Source organism: Paramisgurnus dabryanus, chromosome 2, assembly GCF_030506205.2.
Source record: "Paramisgurnus dabryanus chromosome 2, PD_genome_1.1, whole genome shotgun sequence".
Classification (NCBI taxonomy): Eukaryota; Metazoa; Chordata; class Actinopteri; order Cypriniformes; family Cobitidae; genus Paramisgurnus; species Paramisgurnus dabryanus.
This window is the reverse complement of record NC_133338.1, coordinates 31999195-32017264: the sequence shown is the minus strand read 5'-3', so window position 1 is coordinate 32017264 and position 18070 is coordinate 31999195. Positions and strand designations below refer to the sequence as shown.

Sequence of the window (18070 nt, the reverse complement as noted above, 5' to 3'; positions counted from 1 at the left end):
CTACATATTGCAGTATATACTTTACCACACATAATACAAATATATATAGATATATATACCTAAATATGATGCAAGTGAGAGGGTTATTTACAGATGTGCACGTACTGTATATTTCAACTGTGTGTACAACTGTAGGCTAAAAACATTACATTTACATACGCATGCATATAAAGACGTCACATGTAAGCAAACAGCGACATCTAGCGGTTCATTCTCTAAAGAGCATAGTTTTGATATAGTAATGACAATTGTTCACAAAAAGGATACACTTGGTATGCGTATGGGGCTATAAAGTAAAACCAATATATTATATTTTATTCGGTAAAAGACAAGACAAATATATTTTCCCACCATCATAGAGGAACATTGGACTTCCCATCCATTGTTGTTGTTTCCAAACGTATAGACGTTTTATAAGTATAGGCTACACACTTTATGTTTGTACACATTTAAATTAAATGTATTAACTGCACCAACGGTTAGCAAAGTAGGCCTACTACTAAAGACTAAATAGGATTAGCATGGCTATTTCTGGTAGAGATAGTGCGTAAACGACGTATAGGCTGTGTCTCAAAGCCATGAGAGCTATCTACCCAGACATGATCACATCAGCTAATACAAACTCGACTCGCTTTTTCCCACAACTGCAACACGTGCTTCTGTGTGCCCTCTAGTTGGACAGCGCTGTGTTTTGAGCACATCCGCAAAGCGGTAGCGGCTTGTGTGTTGTGTAATTAGAGGAGTGCGCACAGGGAAGTTTAGACACATGAAGAAGCTCCTGTGATGTGTGAAGATGCCGCCGCTGCAGAGAGTCTTCGAGCTACCCAGACAACACTCCCTTAACCTGCCGGCTGTCCTCAATCCATTTGTGTACGACCTTAAATTAACCAAAGCCGAGAAAATCAAAGTGAGTTCATACTGTTTCTTCTTTGTGTATAATACTTATGAGACCTCGTACATGCTCCTTCAGTAAATAATCTTATAGATTTTTGTTCTTTGCGTTTAATGAGGGTCCCTTATGAGTATGTTTTTCTTTTAAATAAAACAACTATACATATTATAGTTTAACCACGGTAACCACAAATTAATTCTACACTATATATGGGTCAACCATAGTTTTACAAATTAATCAATACGCTAAAAAAACTAATCAAGGTTACAACACTTTAACTATAATTAAACCATGGTTAACCAGAGTTACGTACGTAAGTTAGGCCTACACTTAAACCATGATGTGTTATTTTATTGCTCCATGATGAGCAAGTATTGCATTATGAGAATCAGATGGGGCTTTTGCTTGCACAAACAAGGAATGTTTTGTTACGTACTTAAAGTTAAGACACATATTGCTATTAATGAAATTAAGAAGTAAAATATAATGAAACCGTGATACAGAAAAAAAATATGCATTTAAAGATGCTATATGTACACCTATGCAAAGAGCAATAAGATGTACTGAGAGATACAGGCCATTTCTTTAACATTATCATGTTACTTTTTAGACTTTAAATGATCACATTCTAGCTAGATTGTCATGGGATAAAGTTGGTCTCAATTGACAGTCACAGTAAAGTTGTCCTTATGATTTGTTTCATGCATATTCTCCTTAGGCTCCTTACATGTCAAGCATATACTGTTATAAAGCTAAGTCGAAACTTGTCAGTGATGTCAAATTCCTCCTGTTTGTGCACATGCAACAAAATATGTCTTATCTTTGATATTTAATTCGGTTAAATTGATGTTCATTACGTGTGTCTCTTTATCTGGCCCACCGTGTAGTGTTTTCTTCTGGGAATCATCCTTGTGCCGATCCGCGCAATTTTCTTGCTTCTCGTCCTGATGGTCTTGTGGCCGGTCGCTGTCGTATTAACATTTCAACAGCCTTTGAAAGGAGCCGTGGAGCCCATGACTGGCTGGAGAAGGTAAATACTGTTTTGTCACCCTTTATACTTTGACGCGTTACACATTAACACGGTACTGTAGGCTTCTCTGGTTGCCACAATCCAATTTATGGCATTGTTTTTGGATTGGGATGTGGGGTAACCTGCAAGTCATACTGTAAATACCCAAATGCATTTGCATAGCAAATATTATCAGCTATGTCTAGCTGTCTCTCACCTCTCTCTACATATATAAATTTGTTGTTATGTGTATCATTTATTTTTATGAGTAGTGGATTTACCTGTACATTCCAGTCTAAGAGATATCGCCACAGTATGTACACTTCAGCTCAAGATTAGTTTGTGATTTGTAAGTTTGCTGTATGCTGAAGAGTAATTGTTTGACTCCGTAAATGTATATTCAAGGTTATTTCTGATATCTTCTAAAGGCTGTGCGGTTTTGTGTGGGTGTGTGTAGTTTTTCTTTATAAATTTGACACCTTGTATATAAATGGACACAGAGTTTGTCGTATGTGGTTTTCATATGAGAAGTGTGAATATTTGGTGGATTGAGTGTCTGGTTTAACCTCTCTGTTATTTACCTGTCTGTTAAAAAAATGATACTAACCCTTTCATTCTGTTTTTCATGTTACTCATGGTTTCTCAGAAATGACTCTGAATTAAAGGTTTTTTTCATTTTTGATCAGATGAATAAACTCTCAGCTTAGTAACATGACTGTTGCTGTCGGAGGGATGTGGTTACTGATTAACTGATAAAGCAACATGATGTAGATCTGACTTGATGAGAATATCAGCGTGAAAGCTGTTGATGCAATACTGTTGTGTCCGTGTTCTGTGCACATCCACATATGCAAATATGTTGTTTCAATTCCCTGTTGGCTCACAAGTAATTTCCTTCATTTTTTTGTTTGTGTTTGTGGGCAGGTTTATGCGTCAAAGAGTGATGACATTTCTGGCTCGCCTTTATTTCTTCGGGATGGGCTTCAGGGTCGTAGTGAAGGGCAAGCAGGCCAGCAGTGCAGAAGCTCCGATTCTAGCCGTGGCTCCTCACTCTACTTTCTTTGATGCCATTGTCAGTATTGAAGCCGGTCTGCCCTCTATTGTATCCCGCTCAGAGTCTTTGGATGCACCTATCTTTGGAAGTAATCAATATTTAAAATATACAAGTTGGAAACACAAATGGGAAATGTAACTCCAAAGTGTAACAAGTTTTTTGGTGTATATGAAGAGCTCAGATGCAGAACCCTCTAAGTGTGTCTGACATGTTTTCTTGTAAATTTTAATTTGTAATTCTTAATGGATTCTACTAACAAAGCGGTATTTCTTAATGGCTTGAGAACGGGATTAAGCGGATTTGAGATGGACGTTTTTAATAAACATATAGTGCGTGCAGAGAATATCTAATATTCTTGACGGCTCTGGCATTTAGCAGCTTTTGCATCTGGGCTTTTGCATATGAGTAGATCAGTTAGGTTCATAATGAAAGCAGGACACAGGCCTTTGTTTCCTTTTAGTGTCATCACTAAATGAATTATACTGTATATAGGGCGGTTCCCAGACAGGGTTTAGATTAGGGATGGGACGGTATGAAAATGTCATATTATGATTATAGTGACCAAAGTTATCACGGTTATCAATATTATCATGGTTTTGTTAAAATGAGATGGAAATGTTCAAAAAAAACTTATACACACACTAAAAACAAGTTTTATTTTTGAAAATCACAATTTAATATTTCATGTCCCTGAAATTATTTCTGTGGTATTAATAAATAAATAAATAAATCTGTCTTATAAGTTTACTGTGAATGAATACAGTACTTATCCTTAAATGCTGCCTTGTGCAAAAAACTATGTTGCATGTGCGCGCCTGCGTCAAACTGATTCCTGCTGGACAGGATTTACCGCACGTTTTGTAATCACGGTTGTAATGATAATAAAATTTTAAACGATAATACTAACCGTCAGGACATTTTATCGTGGTTAATCATGAAACCGATGATCGTCCCATCCCTAGTTTAGATTAATCCAGGACTAGGCCTTGGTTATAATAAGACATTTACATTTTTTTAAAATCATTTTTACAAACAAATATTAAAAAATGCAATACTGGTGTACATGTATATGTTAAGATATGTCAGTACAATTTGTTTAGGCAGCTCAAATATGCATTTTAGTCTGGGACCAGGATAACCCCTGTCCGGGAAACTGCCCCATAATAAAAGATCAGCTTTGGTTGCCAAAAAACACCCAGTAATAATACATTAAATGTGTAAACAACTCTGCAGTTGTTTACTAAAAGTATGATGACAAAATTTTATGCATCATTCTTAACCAGATAATTTACTGCAAAGTTTTGTTTATTTCATTACTTGATATGTATGACTGTTAAAATATAAAAATGCACTTTTGAGGTGTCTCAACTGAAAATAACTTGCACATACAGATCTTTAAATAGGCCAGTGCCAATGGTCTGTCTTAAGATACACACCAGTAACATCTTTTTCTAAGGCATGCTTATAAAAAAGCTTAAATTTAACTAAGGCCTAGTCCTACTAAGTCTTGTGAAACAAGGCTCAAGTGCGAAACCGCCGACACCTATAAGAAGAAATGTGTTAATTTAAATGACCTACCATCAAATGTGAAGGATCACCGAAGGAATTATTACTGTTTTTACTGACAATTTTATGGTCACTTGTTGTTTTAACTTACAAAAAAATATAAAAGTAATTCATATCTTTTACATTCAATAACCATAGGTTTTACATTATTTTACAATCAAATTAAATGTAAAAATTAAATCAGTTACCAGGTTTTTTTACTGTAGCATGTTTACAGTACATTATCCTTTTTAAAATTATGAACTGCATGCAAAAATTACTTTATTTATTATTACTTTTTATATTGTCTAAATATTGAAAGATTTAAGTGCACTTTATAATCTCCAGGGTTTTTGAGATGTGTGCAACCAGTGCTTGTTTCACGCACAGATCCAGACTCTCGTAGAAACACTGTTCTTGAGATTGAAAGGAGAGCAAAGTCAGGTGGCCGCTGGCCACAGGTGAGTATCTTCACTTTTAACAGATCTGCACTGAATGCTTATACTTGTCATGTCTTACTGTATTTACCATGAATGATTAAGCTGCTACACTCCACTATTCACACTTTTATTTTTATATATGAGTATAAAATTGGTAAAACCAACGACAAAGAGATTGCAAGTTCAATCTCATTTCAGACAACGTTCCAACTTTTAAAAGCAGGAAATTACTTTTGACTCATGCACTTCCTTGGCTAGTGAGAGAAATGTCTGGTTCCTAAACCTGTGAACTGTATTACGAAGTTCAACTAGGGGTGGTTTCCCGAACAGGGATTAGCTTAAACCAGGAATAGACCTTAGTTTATTTAGGAAATAAAACAAGTTTTAACAAACATTACTTTTGTGCATTTTGAGGCAAAACAAGGGCTGTATTTTAAGATATGTCAGTGCGAGTTCTTTTCAGTTTGGACAGCTCTTACATTTATTTATTCTAGGACTAGTTTAATCCCTGTCCGGAAAAACGCCCCTACAATTCTAAATGTAAGATATGTAATGGGGCATACAGTATTCAAATATTATACTGTAAAGTTATGTTATAGTATTTGCATCCAAATTTAGCCAACATGACACAGTAGCTACATGTTGAACCCATCAATTTTCTGTTTTAATTTTCTCTAGATCCTCCTTTTTCCTGAAGGAACATGTACAAACAGATCATGTCTCATTACTTTCAAACAAGGTCAGAAGAATGTCTTTTCTTTATTTGTGCAGCTTATTATTTATTGATATTATGAAAATCATGTTGCTATTATGTTACCAGATAACCTGTTTACCTAATGCAAATGCATACAATGCAAAACACAGTCTTAGGCAGACAAAGTGACACACATTGGGTTTAGGTGTGCTGTTCAGGCTGGGCTATATAGTTGTATGTAGAGGGAGTATTTTACTTTGTCTGTGAGGGGGTATTACACATCATATAATTTGCATAAGACCTTGATAATTCATTATAGGTCATTGTGTTATTAACTGTCACAATATGTGCATTCTACATTCTGTTCTAAGTCCAAACAAGAGGGCAGTGTTTGCTTCATTAATATTCATTGATTTACCAGTTGTGATCCTAACAAACAGATAGCTGTTACCTGAACCTGTACTGTAGGGCATGGAGTGATCAATAGTGTCTGACATGCATTTAGATAAGACAGAAGACTGTTGTACTAAGCTCTTGAGTCAGAAGGCAAAAACAAAATGAACAAAATTAATGAATCTTATGTGTTACTCTTTTTGCCCAAAATAGGTGCTTTCTTCCCAGGTGTTCCAGTACAGCCCGTTGTTATCAAATACCCAAATAAGTTGGTCAGTATAAAGTCTGCAGAAAATGGTGACATACTTCAAGAATAATTAATTAATATAGATAAACAAATTTTAAACATAGTATACAAATCCATAATAACCAAGTTTAAAGGGGACATATCACAAAAATCTGACTTTTTCCATGTTTAAGTTCTATAATTGGGTACCCAGTGCTTCTATCAACCTAGAAAATGTGAAAAAGATCAACCCAGTAACTTAGTTTTGGTTAAGCATTCTCTGCAAGCATGTGAAAGATAGGTCATTGAAATGTGGCTCCCCTTGTGATGTCAGAAGGGAATAACAACGCCCCTTAATCTGCACTATCCAACCACGTTACTGCCATTTAGTGCGGAGATCAGCTCATTTTCATTTTTTCTCACACCTACAAAGTGGCATTATTAACATGCGATAATAAATTATCTATATGGTATTTGTAGCTAAAACTTCACATACTCTGAGTACTCTGAGGACAAAAAAGTCTCGTGAAATTTCCCCTTTAAAATAATCTATATTTGTATTTCAGTCTCTCAACTGAGTTGTCTTACAATCTTCTGCTCATCTCATGTGCAAACAACATGTATTTCAACATTATTATGAACTTAAATTTTTAAAATGATAGATTTTCCACAATTTCCTCCTATTCTTATATGTGCAGGACACAGTCACATGGACATGGCAGGGTCCAAAAATGTAAGTACTTTTTATGATAAATGATCAAATGGACATAGCATGTTTGACACTGTTGAAGTCCCTAAAATGAAGCCTTCCAGTAAAAAAAACCCAAAAACCATAAAAGAAGGCATCAGATTGAAAGGCGGATGCATGATGATGCAGAAACACTGTTGCTCGACTGCTGCCTGACTGAATTATCAGTTTCAAATCTCAATCTCCTTCACCTCATGTGCTGAACGAATCTTGCACATCAATAAGATAAGCTTTATTTATAGGCGTTTAAAGTATGTTGTAATAGCAGTTGCGCATTTATGAGTGTAAAGAGGCAATGCTTCCTGAAAGTACTGTTCTTTGGGGCACTCACCACAAGTTCCTGTTTTAGGGCCAAACTACTGCTGCTAACGCTCTGTCAGCTCTATACAACGGTGGAGATTGAGGTTTGTGTCTTGTACTTTCTCTAATTGTACAACATTTTGAAATGTGTCAAAAGAGCACCAAGAAGGTGTTTAGAGCAATGTTAAGTCATGAGTTAAACCTGATATACAGCTGTCTTTGTTTTAGTTTCTTCCCCCTTGGATTCCTACAGAGGCTGAGAAAAAGTGTCCAACAAAGTTTGCTCAGTCAGTGAGAGCTGTCATGGCAAAGTAAGCATACAGTTTTAGGTCATTTCCTTACTGGCTAGATATAATACTATCTGGACCAACGTCTGTGTATGTTTTGCTAGGTCTCTGGGCCTTCCAGTCACAGACCACACTTATGAAGACTGCCGTCTGATGATAGCAGCTGGAGAATTGACCCTGCCTATGGAGACAGGACTCGTTGAGTTTACCAAGATCAGCAGGAAATTAAAGTACGGCAGTATGCATTACACATTCATTCATTTATATATATATAGTGTATATATATATATATATATATACACACACACACACACACACACACACACACACACACACACACGTAAGTACTTTTGTAAGACACATATATAATATTTTTTTCCTATAAATATCCTAGGACTGGTAAGTCTTAAGATTCACAAAATAAAAGCCTATTGCAGTCATTAAGCTTTTTCTGTTTCTATTGAAAAATCAGACTTAAATGGGACAATTTAAAGAAGGATTTGGAGAGTTTTGCAAACATAGCCTGTTCGTGCAAAGGTGGAAGGATCACAATTGAAGAATTTGCCAGCTTCCTAAAACTACCCATCAGCCAACCTCTGAAGGAGCTCTTCGCTCTGTTTGATAGGGTGAGCTTTATTTTTCAAAAACTCAAAAGATGTGAATGTTTAAAACAAGAGGCATTATTCATTTCATTAAATTGTTTATCTCAGGTCTCATCTACAGTGTGGCCTATTTAAAACAGGTTTTTTTCTGTCTTTCTGTAGGATGGTGATGGCACCATTGATTTCAGAGAGTATGTCATTGGTGTCACGGTTTTGTGCCGACCGGCAAATACCGAGGAAGTAATTCAGACTGCTTTTATGGTAATGATGTCAACTTATCACAGTCAAAACTTAAAGAAAAACACCACCGTTTTTTTAATATTTTACTATGTGCTTCCCTCAACTTAGACAAATTAATACATACCTCTCTTTTCTCAATGCGGCACTTATTCATTATACAGCCCGTCCATTTAGCCTTGCACCATTCATTGCTTAGGATCCTAACAGGGATGAATTTAGAAATACACCAAACACTTCCAAATTTAAAGACTTGAGTAGTTACACGAGTAAGTATGGTGGCACAAAATAAAACGTGGGGATTTGTAAAGCGGATAAAAAATGAGAACTATATTATATGGCTGAAGAGCACTTCGTTTGCAGCACTTCGACTTCGGGTGCAGTAACATCATCACTTCTTGACCTCGGATGTTTGAGCAAGAAGGGGGAGTTCTCAGGAGTGATGATGTTACTGCACCCGAGGTGGAAGTGCTGCAAACTACGTGCTTTTCCGCCATTCAATATAGTTATCACTTTTTATCTGCTTAAAAATAGCCATGTTTTATTTTGTGCCACCATACTTACTCATGTAATAGTCTTTAAATAGGGAAGACATGGAATTGTTTGCTGACTTCTAAATTCCTGTTTGGATCTTAATGAATGAATGGTGCTAGGCGTAATGAATGCACTGTACAACGATTAAGTGCAGGCATTGAAAAAAGAGAGATACTGTATGTATTAATTAGTCTAAGCTTTAAAATAGTATGAATTGATTTGCAAAACCACGTTGTTTTAACCTCATGCTGCATTTTTTCAGTGAAGTGGTGTGGTTATGTGCAGTTAACCCATGGCAGCCTATAGTAGTCGTGGTTAACAGAAAACTGAAACTAGTGTATAAAAAGAAACCGCATGCTATAAGACATCAGTAGAGCAAATTGGGGGAAATCAGAGTAATGTGAAAATGTCATTCATGCTTGTGAACTCTCTGTGTAGCTTTTCGACATTGATCAGGACAACTGTATTACGCAAGATGAGTTCAGCGGTTTGCTACGTTCTGCTCTTGGAGTGTGTGATCTTGATGTCAGCAGTCTCTTCAATGAGATCGATGCAGATGGATCTGGACACATCACTTATGGTATGTTTGCCAAATTTAGCAATGAGATTTTTCTTGCCCTCGTCTTAACTGGCATCCACAGCATTTCTCAGCTTCTCTCTCTCTCTCTCTCTCTCTCTCAGATGAGTTCTGTACATTTGCTCTCACCCACCCTGAATATGCCAAGCTCTTCACCACCTACATCGAGTTACAGCGATACCAGGCTCTCCAGAGCGAGCACTCTGAATATAACGGCTTTTTTCATTGCTCTCATCATGATGATCTCCAAGAGAACAGCACCTCGGAAAAAAAAGACGACTGACACGGAAGGAGAAGGTGAAGCCACAATGAAACTCAAGAAAGGCATTCAGCTCTAAGATTAAAGTTCTGACACACCATCTGAAAATGTGCCTTTAGCTTGGGTGGAGTGATATCCGTACAAGCACATGTGCAGTTATATAGTTCCGTAGATATTTTATAAACTATTTAATGTCTATTTAAATGCTTTTGGATCAGTGTTTACAAACTGCGAATACTGGATGTATGTATGAATATGCTATAACAATTATTTTCCTGTGGCAACACAAAATGTTGTTTTATTCTAATTAGGTTTTTTATATAATGTTTGTAGCTTAAACTTCATTTTTCATTATTTGCCGTTTATATCTTCTTTAAATAATAAAAAAGAAAGTGATAAAATGCATGGATGTCTTTATTGAATTCTTTGCATCAAGGTCTCTTTTTTTGTTCAAAACTTTGTGTTTTTCTTCCTAAAAAATGTGTATATATTAAAAAAGTGCTTTAAAAGAGATTTCTTATACATAATTCTCAAACAATAATTTCGTTCTCCAACCCTTTCTCTGTGCTGAGGGACTTTGGTGCAGTACGTGTGTTTGTAATCAAAGGTTTTGCTTTGCATGTTGTTTTTATTTGCATTCCGATCGAGAGGAGATGTTGCTGAGTTAGCGTTCTGTCCCTGCTGCTAGTTAAGCCTAATACTCTGTTGCATCCACTGAAAATAGGCCAATTTGTGAGCAAACAGGCAACACAACACGCCCACAACAGCATGCACCAGGGGGGTTGGTTCCAAATGATCCCTCTGCAGTGGTATTTATTTAGCAATGCAGGGTGCAATTACGATTTTTTTGTTAACACAGCAAAGATAGCGTATTTTTGCTATTTACAAAAATCCTTTGAAATTCAACTATTATTTGTTGTGCCTTTTATGTTTGGCTGAATATACACATGTTTAAAGAGTTTTACACTTTGAATATTATCAAGAGACATGGTAGAAAAATTGCTGAAACAACCTAACAAATACCCAAAAACATAAACCCTCCACTAGGTGTCAGCAGCCCCCAGTTTAAAATCTGATTGCCCTTTGGAGTCTGTTTGCAATAAACTGTGTTTTGAGGAAGGATAAACTGTGGTTTGTAGTTAAGAAATTAAGGCCTAGGGATTGTAAAGTAGATGTTATCTTAGTTTAGTTAACACAAAAATTGTTATGATACCCATCTATGTGTCTGCATGTTTCATTGCTGGGTATGTTTTAGGAAAAAAGTGGAAAGTTTAAAGGTGCCAAAGAATGCATTGAAATATGTTAAATTGTTCTCTGATATCTAAATAGAAGGCATATGGGTTAATTAGTTGTAAAAATTATCCAGAGACTGTTTAATATGTCCATTTACAACCCTAGGATTTACCTTTAGAATGATATAGTCTATTATTACATCATTTGAAAGGTCATGAATAATAATGTTGAGCTCTGTTTTACAGAGCAGCTCCTTTTTAGCTCTGTGTGTGTGTGTGTGTGTGTGTGTGTGTGTGTGTGTGTGTGTGTGTGTGTGTGTGTGTGTGTGTGTGTGTGTGTGTGTGTGTGTAAATAGACCTTATGTTTGGTCAGACGAAGATACAGAATTTGAGGAATTATCAATTGTTTGGAAAATGTTTTTTCAGTATAGACCTGCAAAACATAACTGTAACGTCAATAATAGAACTTCGACCTAAACGCTAGCATATAGCATTTACTAGCTAGTGGTGGCTCACGCATCTTGTTAAAATACGAGCCTGTTGCAGACGCTTCAAAGGGGTTTATGATAAAAGAGACGCTCACGTTTGCTACGGTTGGCTGGCCGCCACTGTATATAACGACAACTTGTTTTTACCATTGTTACAACACTGTACTTAATTTAATGTGTAATTTCATTTTGGGGATGTACATTACGACTTTAACGTTACAGTCGGTGTGATGTTGAGATTGGCCTGTTTTCCAGCTGTCTTGCCTGCACAAGGTTTACATATGAAGGAGGAAACAATCATGTTTGAGGCTCATGAAATGTCACAACCATGTTTAGCGCTAAAATAGGGTATGCAATACACTCACCTAAAGGATTATTAGGAACACCATACTAATATTGTGTTTGACCCCCTGTCACCTTCAGAACTGCCTTAATTCTTTGTGGCATTGATTCAACAAGGTGCTGAAAGCATTCTTTAGAAATGTTGGCCTATATTGATAGGAAAGCATATTTCAGTTGATGGAGATTTGTGGGATGCACATCCAGGGCACGAAGCTCCCTTTCCACCACATCCCAAAGATGCTCTATTGGGTTAAGATCTGGTGACTGTGGGGGGCATTTTAGTACAGTGAACTCATTGTCATGTTCAAGAAATGATTCGAGCTTTGTGACATGGTGCATTATCCTGCTGGAAGCAGCCATCAAAGGATGGGTACAAGGTGGTCATAAAAAGATGGACATGGTCAGAAACAATGCTCAGGTAGACTGTGGCATTTAAACGATGCCCAATTGGCACTAAAGGGCCCAAAGTGTGCCAAGAAAACACCCCCCACACCATTACACCACCAGCAGCAGCCTGCACAGTGGTAACAATGATGGATCCCTGTCGTCATTCTGTTTTCGCCAAATTTTGACTCTACCTTCTGAATGTCTCAACAGAAATCAAGACTCATCAGACTCTTTCCAGTCTTCAACTGTCCAATTCTGGTGAGCTCGGGCAAATTGTAGCCTCTTTTTCCTATTTGTAGTGGAGATAAGTGGTACCCGGTGGGGTCTTCTGCTGTTGTAGCCAATCCGCCTCAAGGTTGTGAATGTTGTGGCTTCATAAATGCTTTGCTGCATACTTAGGTGGTAACGAGTGGTTATTTCAAAGTTGCTCTTCTATCAGCTTGAATCAGTCGGCCCATTCTCCTCTGACCTCAAAAAGGCATTTTTGCCCACAGGACTGTCGCATACTTGATGGTTTTCCCTTTTCACATTATTCTTTGTAAACCCTAGAAATAGTTGTGCATGAAAATCCCAGTAACTGGGCAGATTGTGAAATACTCAGACCAGCCCGTCTGGCACCAACAACCATGCCACGCTCAAAATTGCTTAAATCACCTTTCTTTCCCATTCTGACATTCAGTTTGGAGTTCAGGAGATTGTCTTGACCAGGACCACAACCCCTAAATGCATTGAAGCAACTGCCATGTGATTGGTTGATTAGATAATGCATCAATGAGAAATTGACCCGGTGTTCCTAATAATCCTTTAGGTGAGTTTATGCACTGCATGGGGCGCACACAAGAGGGGGCACCATTGAGCCAAAATATTTTTTTAAATGAATGTGTAAATGAGTGAAAAATAAAACAAATAATACAAAATGTATTTGTTAAATATAATTAAATTAATTTTCTATGACATTTTAAATAAGTTATACGTTAAAATATGATTTTATTATATCAAATGTCAACCGCTGACCCTCAACACAGACAACACAGTTACGTAACCCCAAACTGTTTACTGGCATTAATACAATTGTGTATGTAAAAACCAGGTTAGAAAATTTAAGGGGGTTGCCAATATGTATTATTCATCTATGCCTAGGTAAATACAGTTTTCCATTCTATGGCACCTTTAAAATGGCCCTATTTGATGTAGCATAAGTTAATTTACACCCAGTAGTTGGGTTTGTTCATATTTTACTCAACCATGGGTTTAAATGAATTGTTTCGGAGTGTTTAGGTCTGTATCCAGACATCTATCTATCCATCCGCTCAACAGTTCAAATAAATATCTGATGCTTTAAACATACAGTACATCTGGATTGGTGCTGATGCACATGTATAAAATATCTAATTTGTAATTTTATGGACATATATTTTGTCACTCAATGGTCACAAGTGATTATGAAGTATTAAAACTAAGGTCAAAGGTCATGCTACACTGATCTCCTTAGATGTTTTAACTTTAGTTTGAATTGAATTTCATTTGTTAGTCCTAATGCTTCCTAGCAGCACTCTTACCAGTTTTGGGACACAGTCAAAGAGCATTTTCATCTGCAGTAGTTCTATCAGTTATAAATTATAAAGGAGATTAGAAACATTCAGCACTAATGGCAAACAAGTTCATTATGAAGCGCTTTGATATAGCCTACTATAATGCTAAGTTGTGGTATAAAAAAAGTTACACATTATTGGACGTCCTTTACGGCATCAAAGAAAGAGAATATGTAATGAGTGCTGTCAATATGAAATCATCAGAGGGCAGGTCAGGGACGATTATAGTGATGATATCCTATGAGAAGCTAATATTCTCTTTTGTCAGACACAACAGGATGAAGAATGAGATTGCACTCACTTCATTAAAGCCCTGCTGCTCCACACACTGCGATAACCAGCTGTGATTTCCACCGTCAATTTGTTGTAACCTTTTCAAACAAGAAGGGGGCATTTCATTTTAATCACAATTGATGAGATTGCATGGAATCAATTAAGTCACATTGTTATTACTGTTTCTCGCTCTTTCAAGCTCACGCTCTCTCTTTCCCTTTATTTTGTGCACGATATTGCTGCACTCATTTTTTTTCAGCCTGAGGTGAGTCTGCCTAGTCAAATTGTGGACAATCAGTCCAAGTAATCGGGTTTTATTTGCAAACACTAAACAAGCATTAGCTGTCAGGGCTTTGGTTGGGCGGTCTATGTTGGAACAGATGAGGGGGCTGATCATGGGCTCATCTGGAAAGGTCAGTGCCGACAGGCTGGGTGGCTAATTGACGAGTTGTAAAATCTCAGACACCTCAGTAACTCTTATTACATGCATAGACAACGTATGTAGCAAATACTTGACGGAGACTGTATCATGTTGCTGTTTTCTTTTCTCTTTCGATCTGCTACACTTTTAAAAACTAAAAAGATTCACAATGCAATAGATTTACCGTTTTTGGCCGAATGGTTCCTTAATTAAAAACCTTTAACATCCAAAAACCATTTCTGTTTCACAAAAAGTTCTTTGTCAGATAAGGGTTCTATAGACTATGAAAAGGTATAAAAGAAATGGTTGACCTTTTAGTCAGATGTTCTTTGAGGAACCACAAATGGTTCTTCTATAGCATCACTGTGAAGAAGCTTACACTGTAAAAAAAATCCGTAGAAATTTGCAGCTGGGTTGCCGGTAACTTACCGTAGATTTAAATTTATGTTATTACTGGCAACATTTTGTTCAAAGTTAAATGAAAATTAAACATTTACAAGTCTTTGTCTTTACAGAATAAAACTAGAAAAACAGCATCAAGCAAAACATTCTGGGAAACAAAATCTGAAGCAAAAAACAGAAAAAGTTTGATGATGATTTCTGGTTCCCAGAATGCTTTGCATGAGGCTGTTATTGTATAGTTTTATTCTGTAAAGATAAAGACTTCTTAGTATTTAAAATGTATTTAACTTTTAACAAACTCTTGCCAGTAAATAACATAAATTTAAATATACAGTAATTTACCGGCAACCCAGCTGCAATACCATTGTAATTTCTACGGATTTTTTACAGTGTATATTTTAGCTTTAAATCATTGCCTACATTAAATTACATTACATTTCTTTCTGTATGTTCGTCATTTGCTTACTATGGTAGAGTGCTAATGTCCACAGAGCAAAAGGCCCTGACATTGGCTGAAAGCATTGTAAAACTCTTTTCAGATGAAGCACATAAACCACACATTATCCTTCTTTTAAATACTGGACGAAACCATGCTGATGTTCTCAACTCTGCCCTCTAAAACAATAAATGCAATACACTGTAGACACTTTAATCCTCACATGACATATTTTGATTGCATAAATGTTCATTGTGAAAAGAACAAGAGGTGGATGTGAAAAAAGTTTGTATATGGATTATCCTATCAAGAGAGCTTCTGTAAGTCATGCAGGCTTTTAAGAGAAGATATGCTCTGGACTGTATGTATTTTTAAAAGTTCAAGTTCTTCCTGATCCCATTTTTCACACTTTAGTTAGTGTGTAATGTTGCTGTTAGAGCATAAATACCTGCAAAATGATGAAGCTCAAAGTTCACTGCCAGGCGATATATTTTCTTTAACAGAATTCGACTTTCAAAGCCTACAGCGAATGGCTGGTTTGGACTACAGCCCTCTATTTCCCGATTGAATGACGTCAATAAAACAGCACTATAGAGATAAGTAAATTGTGTGAAAAATACCGTGTTTTTTAACACGTGAAACATGAACACATGTTATATTGTGCACTGTAAACACAGTTAGAGCTTCAAAACACAGGAAGAACAGGACCTAGGGACTAAAGGGAGGATGCCGCCTTGTTTTAGTTATCACATAGGTTGATTCATTTAAAACTTATCTATGTGTCTGGGCATCTATTCATTAGTTCATCTCTGCTTATTTATCCTAGTTATCTATTATTTCTGAAAAATGCCCTGCGTTGTAGAAGATTTGTGTTTCTTTCATTTACCAGATTCGCGCCAATACCTATTGGGGTGATAATGTGATGGGTTTTATTTTATAACGTAATTGCATGTTTAACATTTAAGATATTTCTCTCTGTGGACTGGTCTAAATATCTGAATCATGGAAATTTAGTTTCACCAGTGTTTTGTAAAAAAAAATTATGCACTACCTCATAGATGGGCAGGTGTACAGGCTGAGTAAAATTTTACTGTTTTTAAACTTCTTAAGTTAACAGCATCTTAAATCATTTAAACTAATCATAACATTATTATGAGCTATATACTGTGACAGGAGTGATATTTCTGATAAAACAGAATACTCAATAAATTGAATCTAATTTTAGTTCAGTCTCTGATCGTGGTGATATTAGAAATACAGTAGGAGTTCAGAAGAGAAGTTGCTGCTTTGTAAAGCATCTTGTGCTAATCTTTCATCCGCTCTTTTATTTATCAAACCATCATGATTTTTCCATTATTATTATTTATGTACATTTATCTCATGCTGACAAATAAAAGTCTTGAAGCACTGTCTCTCCACAACTTCTGTTGGGATCTGTAACAAATGCATTTCTGTCCTTCCCTTGTACTGTACTGTTGCCATACCGGTTGTGACGCACAGATCAATTTATATTGACATCTAGTTTAATTGAAAGCTGTATGCTACTAGTTTTAGCAGACAAGAATACCTTCACAATTGTCTGCCTATTCTGTTCAGCATGCCAAAAATGTACATCCCTCCAGAATAATACATCCCTTTTCAGAATAGTGTTAATAAAATAGCTAATGTTCAAATAATTTCATTTTCTTATTGGAAAATTAAGTATTACTCATAATGTTATTGAAATTTAGGTTTCCAGTCAACAGTCCACAAGTCTGGCATCTGCTTAACTTATTTAGTTATAGATCGTTTACAGTTGGCCTACATCAGGCCTAATCTGGCTATACTAAATGAGCATTAAAATGCTCAAGAAGGGATCAATTAAAACTTTAACATATAGCCTCCAAACTATTTCAGGTAAGCATGATGCATTCAAAGTAATTTGAAAAACGAGTAAGTAGGAATGCAATGTATGATTTTTGAATATCAAACTTTTACCATTTAATACACTATCCTGGCTCAATGTCAATCTACAATAAGGATCAATGCTCTAAATCAAATGTTGCATGGTAGTGACAAACATCTAAACCACAAAAAATACATTCATTAAAAATGAAAGAGCACAACCTAATCTGCTGATGCTAATGACCACTGTCCTTAGACCAGATGACCCTACAGTATATTTGTATTTTGTATTGATTTGTCAGGGATTACTTTGGTTATTATTCGGTATTTACACAGAGCCCTGGCACAATCAGTCATCTAATTAGTATGGGTTTTATCCTTCTTAAATGTGTAACTTATATATAGTGTGTGTTCACTAGAAATATTTCAGAATTTTAAATAAGAGTAATTTACTCCACTGAATTGCATATTAGGGCTTCCATCAGATGTGATGTAGATAAGAATTGAGGAAAGATTTTGATTAAATGAATTTCCAGGAATCATTACACCCTGAACTGGATAAAAGCTTGATCATACTATATGCATGCAGGCGTGTGTTGATGTAAATAATGCTGTGGATGCTCCTGATTCTGTAATTTCCATTACGAGAAAGGATCCTGCTAAGCGAAGCTTCATACAAGATAATACCACTGTTTACTCTCATCAGATGGATCTAATTGCAATATTGATGCAGAATATGCAAATATCCTTCGTGATACTAGGAAATGTGGTTTGTTCTAAAGGTGACCTTCTTTATCATCATCCTCTCCAATATGT

At 36.2% G+C, this 18070-nt stretch overlaps 1 protein-coding gene across 1 annotated transcript; it reads left to right on the top strand.

The window, feature by feature from the left end:
* The first annotated feature begins 688 nt into the window (after positions 1-688).
* lpcat2 (lysophosphatidylcholine acyltransferase 2) lies at positions 689-10200 on the top strand. Its single transcript, XM_065267773.2, has 14 exons — positions 689-907; positions 1780-1922; positions 2826-3043; positions 4849-4961; positions 5619-5679; positions 6241-6299; positions 6952-6986; positions 7351-7405; positions 7530-7612; positions 7693-7818; positions 8061-8214; positions 8353-8451; positions 9400-9541; positions 9643-10200. The coding sequence occupies exons 1-14, from the start codon at positions 794-796 to the stop codon at positions 9819-9821; spliced, it is 1581 nt and encodes a 526-aa protein (XP_065123845.1). The 5' UTR covers positions 689-793; the 3' UTR covers positions 9822-10200.
* Positions 10201-18070: the final 7870 nt, after the last annotated feature.

What these genes read in the sequence shown, in the direction of transcription:
- lpcat2 (XM_065267773.2), top strand. Translation starts at nt 794, where the DNA reads ATGCCGCCGCTGCAGAGAGTCTTCGAGCTACCCAGACAACACTCCCTT. An exon ending in GGATGCACCTATCTTTGGAA is followed by an intron (nt 3,044 to 4,848) that starts GTAATCAATATT and finishes TATAATCTCCAG; the next exon opens with GGTTTTTGAGATGTGTGCAA. An exon ending in CAGGTGGCCGCTGGCCACAG is followed by an intron (nt 4,962 to 5,618) that starts GTGAGTATCTTC and finishes AATTTTCTCTAG; the next exon opens with ATCCTCCTTTTTCCTGAAGG.